Source organism: Lynx rufus, unplaced genomic scaffold (assembly GCF_022079265.1).
Source record: "Lynx rufus isolate CCGP_SWC_20201006 ecotype Redwood Valley unplaced genomic scaffold, mLynRuf1.p SCAF_2, whole genome shotgun sequence".
NCBI lineage: Eukaryota > Metazoa > Chordata > Mammalia > Carnivora > Felidae > Lynx > Lynx rufus.
Window position 1 is genome coordinate 103,647,186 of NW_025814834.1, and position 21,210 is coordinate 103,668,395.

Genomic DNA, 21,210 nt, shown 5'->3' on the forward strand with positions numbered 1-21,210 from the left:
TCTGAGTAGATGTTTCTTGAATAAAGATATTTAAATGGCCAGTAAGGTCATGAAAAGGTTCTTGGCTGGCATCATTAGTCACAAAGGAAATGCGAAAATCAAAACCACAGGGAGGTAGCACTTCATATCCAATAGGATGACTAAAATAAAAATGACAGATAATAGCAAGTGTTGACAACGATAGGGAGAAAATGACACCCTCTTATACTGTTGGTAAATTTGTACAATGGTGCAGCTGCTTTGGGAAACAGTCTGTCAGTTCCTGGAAAGGCTAACCATAAGAGTTGTTACAACTCAGCAGTTTCACTCCTAGGCATACCCAGGAGAAATGAAAACATACATCCACACAAATACTTGTACACAGATGTTCATAGCAGCATTATTCCTAATAGCCAAAGGGTGGAAACAATCAAAATGTAACAAATAAAACATGGTATAATCATATATATTTATATATATATATAAAAAACTTGGCAATAAAAAGGAATGAAGAAATGATACATGCTACAACATGCATGAACCTAGAAAGCATCATGCCAAGTGAACAAAGGCAGTCAACAAAGACCGCGCACAGTATGATTTCATTATATGAAATGTCCAGAGTAGGCAAATTCACAGAGGACAGAAAAGTGGATTAATGGTTGCCTAGGTCCAGAATGAGAGAAGAGGTTAGGATAGAGGAACACACAGTGATTATTAATGGGTTTGGGAGTGAAAAAATGTTCTGAAAGTGATTGTGTGGATGGTTGCACACTTCTGTAAATATACTAAAACTAATTGAATTGTGTGCTTTAAATGGGCAAATGGTATGGTATGTGAATTTTATGTCAGTAAAGCTTTTTTTTTTTTTTTTAAAGTCCTAATTATGGGGTGCCTAGCTGGCTCAGTCAACTTTAGCATCTGACTCTTGGTTTTGGTTTAGATCATGATCTCACAGTTTGAGTTCACGCCCCGGGTTGGGCTCTGTGCTGACAGGGCAGAGTCTGCTTGGGATTCTCTCTCTCTCTCCCTCTCTTTCTGTCCCTCACCTGTTTGTGCTGTCCCTCTCTGTCTCTCTCAAAATAAATAAACTTAAAAAAAATTTTTAATCCTAATTATGAAAATAAATGCATTGGCATTTTAGAGAATCTTTCTCATTGTTAACTTAAATCTAGAAATATGAGAATTAATGCACCATTTTGCCACTGTCATAGTAAATAATTCACACAAGAATTAATCAAGAATTGTAAAACATTGGATGAAAGCTTGTAATAAGCAGGATATTTGCAGTCTCAAAATCTATCCAAACAGATTATTATTACAAAGAAAAAATGATGAAGAAATGTTAATAGAGTTGGCAGATCTAGGTGAAGGATATATGAAGGTTCCTCAAATTATTCTTGTAATTTTTTTGTAGGCTTAAAAGTTTTCAAAAAGTAAAACATTTTCAAAATTGAAGAACCTAAATTCTATATTTCTTAAATCTATTGATGTCAGGTTAAGTGTCACCAGTATTGGCCAGAACCCACAGCAAGTTCATCCTATGGATGCTACCAAGTCACCTGCCACTCAGAAGAAGGAAACACAGCATATATCTTCAGGAAGATGACACTATTTAACCAAGAGGTAGGAAGGCAGGATATCCACTCAATAGAACTTTTATGTTCAAGGTAAAACTTTGAAAGCCAAAAATGTTTTGAGTCCTGGTTAACTAGGAAATATTATTTTAAAATTACTGAATTATTTGCTTCCTTGGGATTCTTTGGAATCTTATGAAATGTATTCTGCTATATTAAATGCATTTTCACTTTCTCTAGGTAGATATGAATGGTCAGTAAAAAAAGATTCTAGTAAATAATACTTATTACTCATAATACTTTGCCTGTTCATTAAAAATTATGCCAGGTTTGTGTTTAGTTTCTTCCTACCAGTAACATCAATAAAGTATTTGGGTATATCTGTGGAAATAGAATAATTAAAAGCTGTCAAATTATTGTCCTTTTTGTAAAAGAGTATAAAGGAGAGCATTCACAGTCTCCTCAGTATTAAGAAGGAAAAGATTGTAGGCAGGATCCTCTGACAGCAGACAGATTATAGCTTTCTAATTGCTAGTTTACTGCCACCTGGGTCACTCTTCTTTGCTTCCAAATCCAGAGCTAGAAATGGAAACTGATTAGTAAATGATGGCTTAGTAACCCACTTGGAAGATATGTGTGGAGGGTGGCATGTTGCCAGTCTTGTCAGGCTGTTAAAGACCGTACACCCCACTTTCACTGCCTGCAGCTAGAGATTCCCCTGTAGCCACCTTTGGTTTTGACGGGGGCTCGAGAAGAGCAAATAGTACAGTCTACTACCTTTGTATACCCATGCCTACCCCATCAATGGTTAAGCCTTAGGAAATGAGAGCTTCCTCTCCCCCTCCCTGCCCCATTCTACCTCCCAGAATGTGAATAAAGGAGCCCAGCAAGATAGCTTTACTGACCCAGAGGGAAGGAACTAGAAGTCGTGCTGATGTATAATAAAGGAATCTGGCATTGAATAGGTTATAAGAAGTAAAAAATTAAACTTTCAAAATCTTTTGTAGATTCTATCAGAATGAATTTAGGGCTTAGGGACATATACTGTATAGCTCATGGTCTAATGTAACAAGGTAAGTCCATAAGATATTTCTTCATTTTCCCAAATGGATATGAAAGGCTGTATATGGCTTCAGCATAGTCTCTTTATGCTCCACCTATAGATTATCCATGGCAGTTTATAATATTAAAGTGTCTTTTCTTCGCAAACCCTGAGTACCCCAGAACTATGCTAAGACACAAATTAGTTTTTAAAGTTTGGGACAGATATAATTGGGAAAATACATTTGTTACCATGCCAAATACATACATACATGGATAAATAGAAAGACAGACACTACCTCAAAACATAATAAAAGATAATTTTACATTAACCATTTTTGTAATTATTGGTACATTAAATTAATTAAATTCTTATGTTAATAATCAAGGAGCACCTGGGTGGCTCAGTCGGTTAAGCATCTGACTCTTGATCTCGGGCTCAGGTCTTGATCTCAGGGTCATGAGTTCAAGCCCTGTTTTGGGCTCCACGCTAGGTGTGAAGCCTACTTTAAAAAAAAAAAAAAAAATAAATAATAATAATAATAATAATAATCAAAGGTTGTCTATTATAGATAACCATCTCATTTCATAGGATACTAAAAAATTACTTATCAGGTTATTCTGAGGTCTCTTTGGGAATTCTTCTTTCATTAGTTCCTTTCTTAATCACCTTGTACTTTAATGGTCTTTTCTGGAAGCTCCCTTTAATGTAAATGACTGTAGCCAGATTTAATAGTGTCGAATGACCATACCTACCAATTTTTGAGAATATGGTTCCAAACAGCTGATGGGGTAATTTATAGGTCTTCTCATAGAATCCTTTCAAAATAAGACTATCCCTTTGGGTTGGAGGTGTTATTTTTCAGTTTAAGACAGTAAGGCTCTGATATATTAAGTGCTTACCGGCAGAGTCAAGATTAGAAATGAGATGCATAAATCCAATACCTTTCTCCATTTTACTGATTCTTGGCTCCTAAAAAAGAATTAAGCGCTGATTTGACTTTGTGTTCTTATGATCTCCAGTTTTTAATTCACATTTATTTTGAGATTTTGTTTTCCTAATTTCCATTATTTCACTTGTGTTTTTCAGAATTAGCCCAATTTTGCTTATAAAAGTTTTTTTACCTTACCATTTTGTTCACCTAACACTTTTTAGTTTTCTTCACACCTTTCTTTGTATCTTAACTTGGTTTGCTTATTTATTTGATTGTCATCTGAAAAGTACAAACAGACAAATTAAGTTATCAGAAGAGTAGTGATCCAGGTAGACAATACTCAATGGATACAACTGTTTCTGTGAAACAGTTTCTTTCTTTTTCATTAAAATTTGGGGTTTTATTGAACTTCTGCATTACTTTTTGTGTGTAGTGGGAATACTTTTCTCGCTTTTCTTCTAAAATTAAAATGACATAAATGTTTATACCTTAAAGATAATTCCTTAGTCAAAGTGCATAATTTTTCATTCACACTTAGAAAAATGAGAGTCGTCAACTCACTCAGATCCAATACATAGCCTGGCCTGACCATGGAGTCCCCGATGATTCCAGTGACTTTCTGGATTTTGTTTGTCATGTACGAAATAAGAGGGCTGGCAAGGAAGAACCTATTGTTGTTCACTGCAGGTATTCTATTTTCTGTCTTTTATGATTGAATAGCTGACCAGATAGGTCACTTCTAAAAGGAAATGCGTATTTTATTTTCTCCTTAAATTGTGATCATCACTATTTTAATTAGAGGGAACCTAAAGCTATGAAATGAAGCTGGAAGGCAGCAGGTATGTCCCAACACATGATTGTCTGAAACATTATCATAAGAAGTAAAAATAATACTTTACTGATTAATTCTTAGAAGGTTGTCTTTTTCATAGTTTATCTCTCAGACATTGGGTGTCTTATAATGGCTGGCATCTTAGACTTGATGAAATACAATATTGTAGGCATTCAGTTGCAGCCTAAGGTTTAGATTTTCTCCTCCCAGCAAGGTACTCCCTCCCGTTCTGTGACCCCTCCCAGGATATTTGTTAAGTACCCTCCCCTCTTGGAGTGGCTGTACCCAGTATCTATCATCAGAGGCTATGCCACTTCTATGAGCCCTAGGTGAACAATGGTAGGCTACCCTTTCTTGCTTTCATATTCAGGCCCCATTCTGCCTTCCAGAGGGCCAGGTACAATCACTCTAGCCTTCACTGCCACCAACCCAGAGTAGGAAACTGAAATTATCTTCTCCTTATCCTAGCCATTTCTGTCGTTAAGTGATTCATTCAGAAGCTGTATTGAATCTTCTGAATAGATAAATGAAGGTATCTCTTCATCCTTAAACTTTCCGGCACTTTTTTAAGAGCAGACTTTCAAATTATCAAAACAGATTATAGACCAGATATCTGAGAGGAAAAATGTCAGGAATGATGAACACGTTTGGCCATTTCATATCCTAAGCCCCCAAAAGCTGCTATAGCTGTGTTCACAGAGAATACTTCAAAAAGTTGTTCTTGACTATCCCAATTCTAAAGTTTAATCAAAATTGAATTTGATTTTAAAAACTGACTTGAATATGTAAAATACTATTGTCTTTTGTACATTTGTTAATGATTATTGTAACTTTGTTATTTTGCATTTTAAAGTGAGGTTGCTCCAGTAAGCTTCTATACTTGTTCAGATTTTTAAAACTGAAATGTGACTCTTTTAAAGTAGCATTTTTACACTAACAATGGGGAAGGGGTGGATACAAACCATTTAATCTGCATTACGTGTGAAATGTTTTTCAATTTTCAAAGTATTTTTTAGTTGGGTTCTACTTTTGTAATATAAAACTTTTAATTAAAATCAAATTATTATTCCATTGTATTATGTTTCATTCAGTACTTTAATTTACTGCACAAAAGCCACAAGAAGTGTAACAGGATAGTATCAATGAGACCTTGCCCCTTACTTTTTTAGTGCTGGAATTGGAAGAACTGGGGTTCTTATTACTATGGAAACAGCCATGTGTCTCATTGAATGCAATCAACCAGTTTATCCACTAGACATTGTAAGAACAATGAGAGATCAACGAGCCATGATGATCCAAACACCTGTAAGTACTGCACTTTATGTACTTGTGTGTATTCTCAACATGATGATTTTTGTTACCATTATATATGCCAAACCATATTTTTATATTTTAATTCCTTACCAGGAGCCAGTAACCCGTAGCATAGGGGTTGGTGAATATTGCCTGTGAGCCAAATCTGGCCCACCCCTTGTTTTTGTAAATAAAGTTTTATTGGCACACAGCCATTCCCACTTCTTTACATATTGTCTATGACTGTTTTTATACTAAAGTATCAAAGTTGAGAGGTTGCAACAGGTACCATATGATTGGCAAAACCTAAAACATTTACTAACTGATCTTTTACAGAAAATGTTTCTTAGTACCACCCTATCATGTTAATCCTTGAATGCTTAAACAGGTGCAGAGGAACTTTCCCTGTATTAAGTGTCAGTCAAGTGGGATGCCAAGAACTGGAGAGTCTTGATAGACCTGTTTTCCATGAAACAGCTGTGGTGAAATCACATTCTTTTTAACATAAGAACTTGAATCACAACAACAACAACAACAAAAGTCATGGAAATTAAGCTACTCATTTATTGTATTCTACACAGACTCTGAATTATATTCCAAGAATAAAAAGAAGAATTATAGAGTTAATGTTAAGATTATTTTTGTATTAAGCCATGGTGAAATATTAGCATTGTTGGTGGCATTAAAGTTATTGAAGTGAATCGACCTGTGTGATCTAATAAATGCTTGTCATTTTTTTTAGCTTTTAATTATAGAAAATTTCAAATGTATGCGAGTACATAATCAAACGCAAGAGTAATCAAACACTATGTTGAGTATTCAAACCCAACAGCATTTGCCATATTGTTTCATCTGTAGTGCCACCTACTGTCCCATATTTGAAGCAAATCCTAGACGTCAGATCATTTTGTCTATAAATATTTTAGTGTGTATCTGTAAAAGGTACAGAGTGGTTTTTCTTCTAAACAAAATCACAATACCATCATCACATGTAAGTATAATAAACAGTAATTTCTTTTTTTTTTTTTAATTTTTTTTTTTTTCAACGTTTTTTATTTATTTTTGGGACAGAGAGAGACAGAGCATGAACGGGGGAGGGGCAGAGAGAGAGGGAGACACAGAATCGGAAACAGGCTCCAGGCTCCGAGCCATCAGCCCAGAGCCTGACGCGGGGCTCGAACCCACAGACTGCGAGATCGTGACCTGGCTGAAGTCGGACGCTTAACCGACTGCGCCACCCAGGCGCCCCATAAACAGTAATTTCTTAATGTTATCAAATAGCCTATATTCAGATTTTCATTTGTCCCATATAAATCATGTCTTTTTTATAGAACAGCTTTATTGAAATATAATGCACATACCACAAAATTTACCTATTTATTAATTTTTAGCTTATTTTTGAGAGAGAGAGCAGTGGGGAAGGGGCAGAGAGAGAGAGGAGGACAGAGGATCTGAAGCCAACTCTGTGCTGACAGCAGAGAGCCCAATACAGGGCTTGAACTCAAAAACCGTGAGATCATGACCTGAGCCGAAGTCGGACATTTAACCAACTGAGCCACCCAGGCGCCCACAAAATTCACCCTTTTAAAGTATATAGTTCATTAGTTTTTAGTATATCACAGAGTTTTGCAACAATCACAACTATCTAATTTTAGAATATTTCATCTCCTGAAGAAGAAACCCCATACCCATTTCCCTCATACAGTCTCCAACCTCCCCCCAGCCCAGCTTTAGGTAACCACTAATCTACTTTCTGTCTCTGTAACTTTACCTTTTCTGGACCTTTCATATGCATGAAATCATACAACTTGGTCTTTATAATTGACTTCTTTTAATTAGCATAATATTTACAGGTTTATCCATTCTATAGAGTGTATCATATTTCATTTCTTTCTCTTTTTTTGTTTGCCTGAATACTATTCCATTGTTTATCTATTCATCCGTTCATGGGCATTTAGATCATTTCTGCTTCTTGGTTATTATGAATAATGGTACCATAAACATTTGTGTATGTTTTTGTGTGAATATGTTTTCATTTCTCTTGGGTATATACCCAGAGGGGGAATTGCTGGGTCATATGGTAACTCTGTTTAACCTTTTGAGTAACTGCCAGACTGTTTCCAATGTGGCTATACCATTTTGCCATTCTTCTGTCAGTGTATGAGGGCTCTGCTTTCTCCATATCATTGTCAACACTTGTTATTATCTGTCTTTTTAAAGTGGTCTCTGCACCAATGTGGGGCTCAAATTTGTGACCCCGAGATCAAGAGTCCCATACTCCACTGACTGAGCCAACCAGGCACCCCTCTCTTTTTTCTATTTTAGCCTACTGAACATAAAGTGGTATCTTGTTGTGGTTTTGATTTGTGTTTCCCTAAAAACTAGTGCTTTCAAGCATTTTTTCATGTGTTTATTTGTATATCTTCTTTTGAAAACTGTCTATTCAAACCTTTTGCCCTTTTATTTTTTTAAAAGATTTTATTTTTAAATAATCTCTGCACCCAACAAAGGGCTTGAATTCACAGCCTTAGATCAAGAGTCACACGTTTCACCAACTGAGCCAGCCAGATGCCCCTTCCCCTTTTTTCAGTTTGTTCTTTTGGTCATTTTATTGTTGAGTTGTAAGAGTTCTTTATATTTTCTGAATACAAGTGTCTTGTACGTCTATGGTTTGCAAATGTTTTCTTCCATGCCGTTCTTTTACTTTTTTGATTATGTCATTTGTAGCACAGAAGTTTTTAATTTTGATGAAGTCTAGTTTATATATTTTTTAAATCACATATGCTTTTGGTGTCATATCTAAGAAATTATTGCCGAAACTCAAGGCTGCAAAGGTTTATTCTTCTGCTTTCTTCCGAGAGTTTTATAGTCTAGCTCTCACATGTGTGTCTGATTTATTTTGAGTTAGCTTTTACATATAGTTTGAGGTATGGTTCCAGTTTCATTCTTCTACATGTGGCTTTCCAGTTGTCTCCACTCCATTGTTGAAAAGACTGTTCTTTCTTTTTAATTTTTTTTTTTAACATTTATTTATTTTTTGAGAGACAGAGAGAGACAGAGCACAAGCAGGGGAGGGGCAGAGAGAGAGAGAGAGAGACACACAGAATCCGAAGCAGGCTCCAGGCTCTGAGCTGTCAGCACAGAGCCTGATGCAGGGCTTGAACCCATGAACCGTGAGATCATGACCTGAGCCGAAGTCAGTCGCTTAACCGACTGAGCCACCCAGGCACCCCAAGATTGTTGTTAATTGTCTCTATGTTCCTTGTCAAAAACTAGTTGACCACAAATGTAAGGGTTTATTTTTGGACTTTCAACTCTGTTCCATTGATTTATATGCCTATCCTTATACTACTTACATAGTGTCTTGATTACTTATAGTTTTATAATAAAATTCGAAGTCAGGAAATGTGACTCTCCCAACTCTGTTCCTTTTTCAAGGCTGTTTTAGCTATTCAGAGTCCCTTGCTTTTCCATATTAATTTTATATGGATTCATTGTATGTTCTCTGCAAAAAAAAAAGCAAGATATGGATTGCATTAAATCTACATATCATTTTGGGGGAGTGTTGCCATCTCAATGATATTCCATCTTCCAAACCATGAACACAAAATGTCTTTCCATGTATTTATGTCTTCTTTAATTTCTTTCATATGTTGTAGTTTTCAGTATACAAGTCTTATACTTCTTTTGTCAGATTTATTAAGCTTTTTAGTCTTTTTGGTGCTATTTTAAGGGAAATTGTTTTCTTAATTTCAGTTTGGGAGTATACATTGCTTGGGTATAGACATAAAATTGATTTTGTATGTTGATCATGTATCCTGCAACCTTGCTGAAATAATTCATTAACTCTAATAATTTTTTACCTATGAAAGTGGATTCCTTAGGATTTTCTACATACAAGATATTATCTGTAAATAGAGGTAGTTTACTTCTTCCTTTCCACTTTAGATGCCTTTCCTTTCTTTTTTTTTAAGTTTATTTGTTTGTTTCGAGAGTGAGAGAGAGAGAGAGCTTGAGCAGGGAAGGGGCAGAGAGAGAGGATCCAAAGCAAGCTCTATGCTGCCAGTGCAGAGCCCCGTGTGGGGCTCAAACTCACAAACCATGAGATCATGACCTGAACTGAAATCAAGAGTCAGAGGCTTAGCCAACTGAGCCACCCAGGCACTCCCGTCCCCCCTTTTTTCTCCCAAGTGTCCCAAGCTAAAACTCCCAGTACAATGTTAAAGTGGTAAAACCAGACACTCTTGTCTTGTTCCTGGTCTTAGGGAGATAGCTTTCAGTTTTTTACCCACTAAGTATCTAACAAGTTGCCTTTTGTCAGGTTGAGGAAGTTCCCTCTGTTGCTAGTTTGTTGAGTAATTTCATCATGAAAAGATGTTCAGTTCTGTCAAATGCTTTTTGTGTATGTATGTCTCTTGAAATGATTGTGTGGTTTTTGTCTTTTATTAATGTTGTATAGTGTATTGACTGACTCTCAGATGTTAAACTAACCTGCATTCCTGGGGTAAATTCTACTTGGACATAGTGTGTAATTTTTTTTATATGATGCTTGATTTGATTGGCTAATATTTTCTTGAGATTCTTGTATCTATATTCACACATAATGGATTTTTAGTTGTAGCAAAACACACCACATAAAATTTATCATCTTAACCATTTTGAATTATGCAGTTCAGTTGTATTAAGTGTATTCACACTGTTGGGTAACCTGTCTCTAGCACTTTTTCATCTTGCAAAACTAAAACACTATACACATTAAACAACAACTCTCCATATCCCTCTCCTCCCATCCCCTGGCAACCAGCATTCTACTTTCTGTTTCCAGGAATTTGACTGCTCTAGATGCCTTATATAAGTAGCTTCATACAGGTTTTGTTTTTCTGTGACTGGATTCTCTCAGCATTATATTCTCAAGGTTCATCCATTTTGTAGCATGTGTAAGAATTTCCTTTCTTTTAATGCTGAAGAATTCTTGATTGTGTATAGGCCACATTTTGTTTATCCTTTTATCTGCTAGTGGACATTTGGGTTGTTTGCATCTTTTGGTTATTGCAAATAATGCTTCTGTGAACATGGATGTATGAATGTCTCTTTGAGGTCTTACTTCCAATTTTTTTGTATGTATATATACCCAGAAATCAAATTATTGGATTGTATCATACACAATGAGCTTTTGCTTTTACAGTTTGTATAAAATCAGGATTCAGATACAGTCCACAAATTTTGATTGGTTTATGTCTCCTAAATCTCTTTTAATGTGTTGCTTCTTTCTACGTTTCTTTTCTTTTTTCCTGCAGTTTATTTGATGAATAAACCGAGTATTATCTGTGTTTCCTAAAAGTGGTAAATGGATCTATAGACTTGAACAAATTAGGTGGTATTTTGTTCTTTCAAGAGGCACTTAAACGTTGTCTTTCTTTTTGTGATGTTAGTGGCCTTGGGTGATTAGTGTCTGCATCATTAACTGGTGGGGTTTGAAGAATGATAATAGTCTATTATTCCTTCTTTGTTTATTAGCTGGAATACTTCTTTAAAGAGAAAGTTCTCTTCTGCTATTTGGTTAACCAGTGGTATAGGCTGTGCTTTCCTATATCAGTTTTCAGTATAATGAGTTGGTTCACTTGCCTCTCCCACTGGTGACCTCATACTTTTGTTTGCTTTGATATTATTCTGATATCGTGGATTTAAACATATGTGATATATTTCAACTCGTTGTAGTTATTTTTTTTTTTAATGATGCCTACACTGTCCCATTTTTGGCCAGTAGGAACCTGTTCAGCTCGGCTCCTAAGCTGTTTTGTCAAGACCCTAGTACGGATAGTTTCTTTGCTACCAATAAAAATGTCCAGGCATGTGCATTTCCTGCCCCAGTTTTAGAATCATAATTTCTCCAGAAAAGTACTGTTTTTTTTTGTTTTTGTCTTCAGAAATTATTTTAGGGATCACCTTCTGAGCACTAGGTATTTTAAGCTGCTGGGTTAGTGTTAGTATTTGTCTCTAGAAATCTTCCATTGCCACAGTGAAGAAAACAAACGTATAAGGAGCTACTACTGACGCTTCCAATACAAATTCAGGACCTCAGTGTTTTTACTTGATGTGTTCTACCTTACATCTTTATTTCCATTCTTCTTTAACAAGAATAATGGTTCTCTACAATATCAGCAATGAAAGATTTAGATTATCACAAATACTCCCTTGTTTTATTCCACATGACATAACATCTCAAAATAACAAAACTAACACTACTACCACCAACAGAATCGTTACTGAAAAGAATTTTTTTTTCTATTTTTTTGGATATTCTATTTTTTTCAAATTACTGTTTAAAAGTCCCTTGAAATAACTCCTCTCTATGTGGTTATACCATCAACTACATACACACATTGATTGTTTCATATTATTTTCAACTTACAGAGATTTTGTTAAATTAACATTCTAATTATGGGGTATATTTATGTGGTTCCAACGTAAAATCTATAGAAGGAGGAGGTATATCCAGTGAAATCTAATCTCTACCCCTCTCCTGAACTCTATTCCCTCTATCTCTTCATAGGAGACTATGTTTTTAATGATTTGTCCTTCCCTTTTGTATAACATATATATTGAGATGGACATTTGTAGTCACCCTCTTTCTGTTATAAAGAGAATACATTGTGTGCACTTTTCTCTGCCATGCTGTTTTAACTTAACAAGGTATTCTGGAATCATTTTATAGTGATCGGTAGACTTTCATTCCTTCCCCTTCAGCCCTTCACCACATAGTATTCCCCTGTGAGGATGTGCCACCCAGTTCCTTCCTGGTAGCCATTAGGATTGTTCCTACTCTGTGTTATTAAAAATAATCCAGTGGTGAATAGACTTATTTCTGAATATATGTTTTCAATTTCTTTTTCTGGTTTATCTTTCGGATAGATTCCTACAAGTGGGATTAATGGGTGAAAGGTAAATTAATGTAATTTTTTAGATGCTGCCAAATTGTAGTATTTTACATCCCTACTAGCAATGTATGAGTGAGTGTTGCCAACAAAATACGTTGTCAGACCTTTTTATTTTTTGCCTTTGTGTTGGTGAAAAATGGTATCTCTGTGCGGTTTTACTTTGCATTTTCTTTATAAGCAAGTCAAGTGAAATTGTTGTTGTTGTTGTTGTTGTTTTCTAGTCTTTCTGATCAGTTCTATCCTTTCTATTTTTCAGAGTCAATACAGATTTGTATGTGAAGCTATTTTGAAAGTTTATGAAGAAGGATTTGTTAAACCCTTAACGACGTCAACAAATAAATAAGAAAGCATAAGTCTGGGATATGTGTTGGAAAACTGCTTTCTGCTCTATTCACTGTGCCATAACTCTGCTTGCAGGAAATGGCAGTTAGACAAAAACAATGAAGAACTAACAAAAACTGAAAACTTCAGCACTGTTGCACTTTATGTTTAAACAATGTCACTCTCTCAAAATCTGTAATTCATGTGTTTGAAGACTATTTCATGCTTTGCTCCGAACAAATAGTGAATAACTGAGTATGTTCAGGGTAATTTATGAAATCTGTGGTGGTGCCATGCAGTCCCCTTCTGGTAGAATTGCCACAAACAAGGCTCAGAATTCTCCTCATCTCTGATATACACCTGTATCTTGAAAGCAAAAAGAAGTATACATCAGGAGTCAGCTCTGGTGTTTCCCAGTGATTCATGTACTTACTATACTGATTACCAGATTTTTATTTTTTAAATTTTAGCAATATCATTCTCAATATTAGCCAATACACTGCCTATGGATGCAGCACATCTTTCCCCGTACTCCCCTGTAGAGACCTGCTGTTCGTGAGAAGAAAGATGGAATTTGCTTTTCCCAGGAAATGCTGCACAGTGTCCATTTACCAGCATCTTATAGAAAGTATAAATATGAATCTACAAGTTTTCTTGAATTTAATAATGTAACTTATATTTATCATACGGTTGGCTTATTCCAAATCATGTGATTTCACATACTTGATGTAAAGGAATGCATGCGTTGTGTCTTAACCCCTTAAGTGCCTTGAGACGTCTTTGTATGTCTAATGAAAAGGCACTCATTTGACCCCACTAGGAGGTATGTGTGTATATTGTACATTTACATTTTTATGCATTTTGAATCAGTTTGCATTTAAAAAAAAAACAGCTTCTTGTATGAAGAGTTACGCAAAGAAGGGTATGGAAATTTTATTTCTTACTCAATTCCTGTATTTTGCCACAAGAAGCAAAGATAAATTGTGTTCTACTGAGTGAGCGTTCTGCTGCTATGGAATTATTGAAAATCTGCACATTCCTTTCCTGAGGGACAAGGGTTACAGTTGAGCAGCTCAAGTTAAAAGATGCTTTATTATTCAAATTTTCTCTTTATTTTATCCCTAACTTTAGAAATGGCACCTAATATGCATATTAAAGTTAAACATATTGATATTTTCAGCTAAAGTTAGAGCAATTCGTTGTGATTTATTTCTATCACTGTCTAAATTATTATTCTTAAAGCATTTATTTCGGTTCATATCAAGCTTTGTTCACACCAGTCTGTTGGTTGGGATGCTTCGAACGAGGAATGAAACGTTTTTGACTTATTTCTAAAGGCAGTCCCTCAATAACTGCATTGAGGGTTTATTGTCATATTTGTGTACAATTAAATTACCCCAGTTTATATATACTTACTAAGTTACAAGCATGTTAATACGGAGAGTTTTGCTTGTCAGCCTGATGGAGGCTCTGGTTCCCTGTAAGGATGTGTATCCTTTCCTCTTCAGGACTTTTTTTTTTAAGTCTACAGAGAGATAGAACTTTAAAATTGCCCAGTTTTAATATAAGTGGAAATTTGCTCACCTATTGAAATGTTATATTACACACTTGTTTTATATGGATTGTGGTCAAAATATTCATTTACTAATGGTTTCTGAATACTTCTGTATAGTCTTGATAAAACTTAGAGTTTGAATGGTAGATATTGTGAAATGCCGTTCAGTACGAGGGGACAAATACACATTTAAAAATCTTCAGTGTAATCAAAGTGATGTTATTTCAGATAATCAGAACCCATAATAACACATTTTAGGAAATTAAGTCCTAAACATTGATAACCAAGATACCAAATAAATTATTATATTCAAATATTTTAATTTTTTAAGAGAAAAGTAAACATAACCTTTATGTCAAAGAGAAATTCTCCTATCCCTGGATTTCACAGCCAAGACAGTATAAATTAGTAACTAACTAGAGTCTTATTTGAACATTCCATTTTCTACCAACAGATAAATATAATTTAGGCTGCTATATGACATAATGATAAATCAAGAAGTGAACAAGTAAAATCATGTTGAGGGTCTACATAATTAATAGTTGTTTGACAGTTGTTTTTATTCTGAATTAAAATGAAAATCTATTCTGTGTGGACAGAATATGACAACCATAGATTAAAAAGATTTAAAAAATGCAGTTGTATAGATATGAACAGATAAATGTCATGGTTGGCATGTTCTTTAACTTACAGGTGTGTTTACATTTCTGAGATAAACTCTAATTTTGTTGGCAATGAGCACTGCTGCCTTTTAAAATGATTAATTCCAGTCTTTAAGTGGTAAATATTAGAAGTCTGGAGTTACATTTAAATTTCTCATATATGGATTTTTCATCTGGGAGCTACCCTCTGTCAGTATTTTTATGTACAGAAAAGATCCTTTTTTAAAGGCATATTTATTAGGATCTTAAAACAAATTATCCTTCAGAGCTGCTTAAAATGGATATGCTAATTATGCTTCTGTGTTCACCCAACAAATCAGACTTTATCCGTTACACCTAAGAATTTTTAACCTGTTCCTCAATCTAAATAGGGTTCTAGGAATAATCCCAGCTTTAATATGCCAAGTAGGTCTAGATTTTCCATTCATATCCATGTAATACTGTGTAATAAAAATGTCAAATTTCTTGTATCTGAACTGCTCTCCCTTTCCTCCAGTTAACTCCTCTGCTCTCCCACTCCCCCCACCCGCAGAGAAATCAATGCTACTGTTCTTCTCACAAGTGGAAATAGATATTGGTGAATCAAGGGGCTTTGTAAATGATAAATGTTTATGAAAACCTTTCCTCTCTGATTTAAGGTGGTTTTACCATGTTCATTTCAGATTTTGTTGAGCATCAGATTTGTGTCAGCACTGTGTACATAGCATGAGGAATATTTTGGAATAGACTTTACATTCACAAGAAGAATTGGTGGTGTTTGTTAAATGAGTACATCCATTCAAAATAGAGGCAGAGTAAACAGCTTAAGAAATAATTTTCTTCGTGTGGCCTGCTAGCACAAGTGGGGGGGGGGGGAGGTGTTGCTCATTTTGATTAAGGGTAAAGAGAAAATTTATATATAAAAACTGACTTCAAACTTAGGAAGGTATGATAAGCCATTAAGACAGTTGCTTGAAGGTTTCAAGTACTACTACGTACACTTTTGTGTGTTTATATATATTTGTGTGTTTCATAAAGGCTAATGGTAACAAACAGAGGTAAAGGGTTATTTTAACTATAAAGTTGTTTATAATCTGCTGGCAGGTCTGGTCAGGTCTAATCAGGTATTTGAGTGAAAGTCTTCTGTCTCCACTAGAAATACTCTTAACTTGAGAGCTGAAAGGAACTTGAATGATTTTATCTAATCTCACCTTCTCCATTATTTTAGGCAACATATATGAATAGATCATAAATTCTTGTGAATTTTAGTCTGTTTCAGCTCAAGAATTATACTCAGGCAGTGTTTTCACTTAATAACTATGATCTTAGAAGATGTCACTTAATTTAGAAAATAAGTAGGCTTTAAAAGGTGATCCTAATTAGGACCCTGACTCAGTTTGCTAGTTATGCTTCTCTGATAGAACATAAGCTTTTGTGAAGTGTTTAGGCTGATAACACATGCAGTACAAAAACATTCTGAAATGTAAACTAGAAGACTAATTTTTTAAAAGCACTTAAGACATAGAACTAGGATTTAGGATATATGTCGAGTTATAATCAAATAATTTATGTTCATAATGTGAACATGTAGTAGAATTAAAGCATTACTTATTTTATAATCTAATCAGGAAGGGAGAAAGAAGAATTTTTAACAATGTTCTATTTAATACCTGTGTTTTGAATATTTAAGATATTCTGATAGTAAGGTTGCCAAAGTAGTTTTGAATTCATAAAAATTATTTATACCACAATAAGGTGGGATATGTTTACATCTCTTTTATTTTGTAGTTTAGGTGAATTTACACTTAAGTCACTTAGAGTAAATATATTATGGTAAGTAGTTGTGGGAATAAACATCTCTTAATAATATGACATGAAAAAGATGAATTATGTCGCACACAGTTGGCTTTTATGCCACATCAACAAAGTAACCATATTATCATTGCTTACTTCCCACATTTACTTTAGCTGTTCAACCAGTTTCTGCAGTCATTTGTGTGTGTGTGTGTGTCTCTGTGTGTGTGTGTGTGTGTGTGTGTGTGTGTGTGTGTGTGTGTGGTGTTTCTTCCAAGTAAAATAGCCATGTTGTTAAAACCCACTGGATTTTATCAGATATCAGAATTACTGATCTGTTGGCAGATTTATTGGTGTCTCAGTGTGATCACAACATAAGTTATAGCAACTGTTTATAAAATTCTTAGTGAATTGTATAGCTACAAAGGAATACAAGTAATAAAACATTCTTGAGCGAACTAATAGAGAAGTTCAGCAATTTTATAAAGAGCCCATGAAATTAATCCCTAAATTGTATTTCGGGAGTTCATCTTATTTTACAATGTCTGCAACTGTTACCAACAATTGTTTTATTATATACTGACTTCATTTATTCTTAGTAGCAATTCGTACAATAAGCCTCTCAATCGTATCAAAAACCAACAAGTCCTTTATCAGCCAGAAATGAGACATTTTATTTTCATAATCTTGGTGAAGTTGTCCTGGGTAAACACCAAATAGTTACTTCTGTTTCCATTTCTAAATTTGCTGCTATTTATTTGTATGTTTTTCTACTGCAATTTACTATTGATTTCTAAAGTTTTATAGTCACTGTTATTTTTATTTTAGCAGTCCAAGCTCAGTGGGCAGTCAGAAGTAGTATCTACTGGGGTGCAATCCATCAATATTGACTAGATGTGATTCAGTGCATAAAGAAGAAAAGCAATTTTTTTTTAAATTTACGAAGTGAAAGGTATTAGCAATATTGCAAGTTAAAGACTACAATTTTAGGTGGAAGTCCTAATGTTTAACTTCTGAAACCTTTTAAAATTTCCAATAAGAGAATGAGAGTGTTTAAAAGCCTTGATGTGCTCATGGAAGTTTCAGTTAAGCACTGTAGAATTTTCCTACTTGTGTAAATGATACAGAAAATATTTTTCTATGGACAAAGGATTGAAACTGTTAACTTCTTTTACTTCATTGTGTAAAAGGAAATGATACTTGTATGTCTTTCATGCTGTAAAAATATGAATGTATCTTTGAAATGTTATTAGAATTATGACTTGATTCTAAGGAAACTCTTTGTTTTCAAAAGTCAGCAAGGGATTGAAAAAAAATGAAAGGAAGAGTATTCCATCCACTTCATTATATAAAATGCAATTTTAGAAGAAAACTAATTTTCATTATAAACAAGCAATCATTACTGAAGCATATTTCAGATATAACATACATTGTTTTGTATTCTGTTTTGTTTTAGCTCTAGAATAGAAAATGTCAAGAAAACTTGTGCTTACTATTTTTAAGTGTAAAACAATTGAATTCTAGACTTCTGGAGTGTGGAAGGGTGTTTTTGTGTGAGGGTAAACATTCTGTTGCATGTGTTTACCGTGAAGGAAAGTTCTCAGGCTTTGTCACTGTGGCAGCCACAAATGAGGACATCGTTGTGAGTGTGACTTTGGTGACGCCAGAAATCTGTGCATCAGATCCACTATAGTAAATATGTGCAGAGGCCCCTGACAAATAGTTTTGCCTTCTTATGATCAGTATCTTGGACAGGTAAGACCACTGAGCCCAGTTCTGACCTGTAACAGTGGTGTATTAGATGCTTAGGGATTTATTAATTCAGCTGAACAACAAACCCTACCATGTTTTAGGCATGATTTGCTCAATAGTCTTTTTAAAGGGTAGTATTTATTATTCATCACTTGTTACACTTGACTCAATGGGACCTTCATTATTTTGACTCCTGCTTCCGTATATCCAACTTCAGAAAAGTAATTTCATCTTATAGTCTTTTTGAAGTAAATACCCTGAAGCTATAAGGTGATACCTTTCTTCATTAGCTTTTTTTTTTTCTTTTACAGTGGTTAAGAGATTAATATCAGGCCCCCTCAACCCTGAGAGTTTCCAAAATGTAACAAATATTACTTGTAACTTTAACCGAAATGCCACCTTGCTAAATGAAATTATCACCATGACATCGTCAAGGAGGATCAGCCCAGTTTACCATCTTAGACACAAATAGGTGCTGACATTTGATTTCCCCAAATTCACTGTAGTCACAATTGGGGCCGTTTTACCTTATATTTAAAAGAAGCTTTTTAGTTTTTACTCCTGAATTGTGTTGCAGTTCCTTGCCTTCCCTGGCAAGAACATTTCAATCCAATTCTGGGATTCTCTGGCACCCATCTTTTCCAACCCTTTAGTGAGTTCACAAGATTACTCAGTCTTTCTTATATCCTGTAGAGTAGGTCAAATTTCAATGCTGAAATTGACTTCTTGAATTTTAAATAGTAGCACTTTATTTCATGCTTACTACTGACTTAATTTATACATTTAAAAAGTAAAATCTATCCTAGGAGTTTTGTAAATATGGAAAAACTTTAATGGATTAGTATGTAGAACTCATTGGATTGGACCCAAGTTCAGTGCTTTACAATGATCTCCTGGTCATTTGATATTTAAAAGGTAATTTTTGTGGTTTTAGCTTTGCCACTTTTCTGTAATTAATTTAGTAGAGTGAAGCCTACCCAGTTGACTATCCGGCTGGACTCTGGGTGCTCTCAGCTAACTTCAACCAGGTTTGGTTTACAATAATCCTTTCTGCTTTGAATTTTCCTACATGACATGAATACTTGGAAATCCACTTGTTTGGTTTTAAGTGGTAGGTAGGGGTTAAGTCAATACCGCACCACAAGTAAGTTGAAGAGGCAAAGTCCTGATACTTTATATACGTGTCAAGGGACAGGATTTAAGACACTAAAAACAGTTTACATTAAGCTGTTTTCATTTTATCTCATGAGAGTATGTGTGCTTGGAAAAAAAACAAAAAACTGTCCAACCCAGTGTTCTTAAAGCATCAGGACATTGCAGTTACAATCCATATTGTTATCTTTTCAAGTAAGAAAAGCTAGTCTTTATTTTCTACAGTGTAGGCTTAATTTTAGGACAATTTACTATATACTCATCAGTGATATTTTTAAGTATTAGTTTTACAAAGAATTATTTCTATGTAGAGGGTGTATTAATTTGGGATTTTTTTTCTTGTAACAGGTGCTATATGTAAATATGAAGGGCGAAAAGTCACTTAGTTAAAAATCTAGTTTATTTCGTTATTAAAATATGATTTTGCATTTCTGCTGTCATTTCACGTTTGATTGTACTGAACTAGTAGCAAAATGGAATTAGCCCCTTAATTTTTAAAATTAACTCTCTTTCCCCATTTCACAAAAATAGCTCTTTCCATATGGTTTGTTTCCACAATAAGAGGCAAAGAAGCTTAGGGTTCATTTAAAATGTATAAGCTTGAATTTGGTCAACACGGGATAATTTGAAATCAGCGCTCTGCATTTGTCACTGCAGCTTACTGTATGCTTGAAAAGCCTGTGTATTTGTTTTAATTTCAGTGAAAAACTAGAATTCCTGAAGTTTATTCATGTAAAAAAAAAAAAAACTATGAATACTAACAGCAGACAGGATTAAAATGCTGATTCACATTAAAACTGTTTTAGTCCTAAGAGCAACTTCTGTTACGTGCAATGCTATTACACATATTTTGTTGGCCATATTTCATTTTGATTGAGAAATAGTTGTTCAGGTACAGACGTGAAAAAACTCTAGCTGTGACTTTTAATTGTTCAATTGCAAAATAAAGATGTGCTTTAGTAATTTAAAGTATAGGAGTTTTGAAGATTATTTTTTGTTGTTGGGCTTTTCTGACAGTGGTGGTATTCATTAATGGGGGATCCGAAGGGACTGGGAGAATGCTAAGTGCAAACTTTATTTCTAGAATTTCTGTTTCACGAGTGGCTGTGTTTGGGGAGGGGTGAGGAGATTAAGTAAGGAACTAAAAGGGATTTAGAGGATTAAAGAATAAGGAAATGTTCTTCCTTCACTTCAGCCACTGCTTGACTCCTCTCTCCTCCCAGCATCAGCCCCTCTTCTGGTATTCCTGACCTAAGATCTTGTCAATCAAAATAAGGGACCTTTCTGTACCTACATTCAGCGTGCCTTGTATCTTCCCCAAATGCAGTTGAAGTATGCCATCTTTCATCTGAAAGAAAATAATTTCTTAAAAAATTAATATTTAAGTAATTTTGTTATCT

General features: G+C 34.7%; 1 protein-coding gene across 1 annotated transcript in view; it reads left to right on the forward strand.

The window, feature by feature from the left end:
• The window catches only part of PTPN4 (protein tyrosine phosphatase non-receptor type 4), a 228,305-nt gene extending 207,526 nt beyond the window's left edge, over positions 1 to 20,779 (forward strand). Inside the window, exons 24-27 of the mRNA XM_047083479.1 lie at positions 1,477 to 1,605; positions 4,071 to 4,219; positions 5,534 to 5,669; positions 12,852 to 20,779. Of these exons, the coding sequence (XP_046939435.1) occupies positions 1,477 to 1,605; positions 4,071 to 4,219; positions 5,534 to 5,669; positions 12,852 to 12,938 (501 nt within the window). The 3' untranslated portion in view covers positions 12,939 to 20,779. The remainder of the gene's footprint in view (positions 1 to 1,476; positions 1,606 to 4,070; positions 4,220 to 5,533; positions 5,670 to 12,851) is intronic.
• The last annotated feature ends 431 nt before the right edge of the window (positions 20,780 to 21,210 follow it).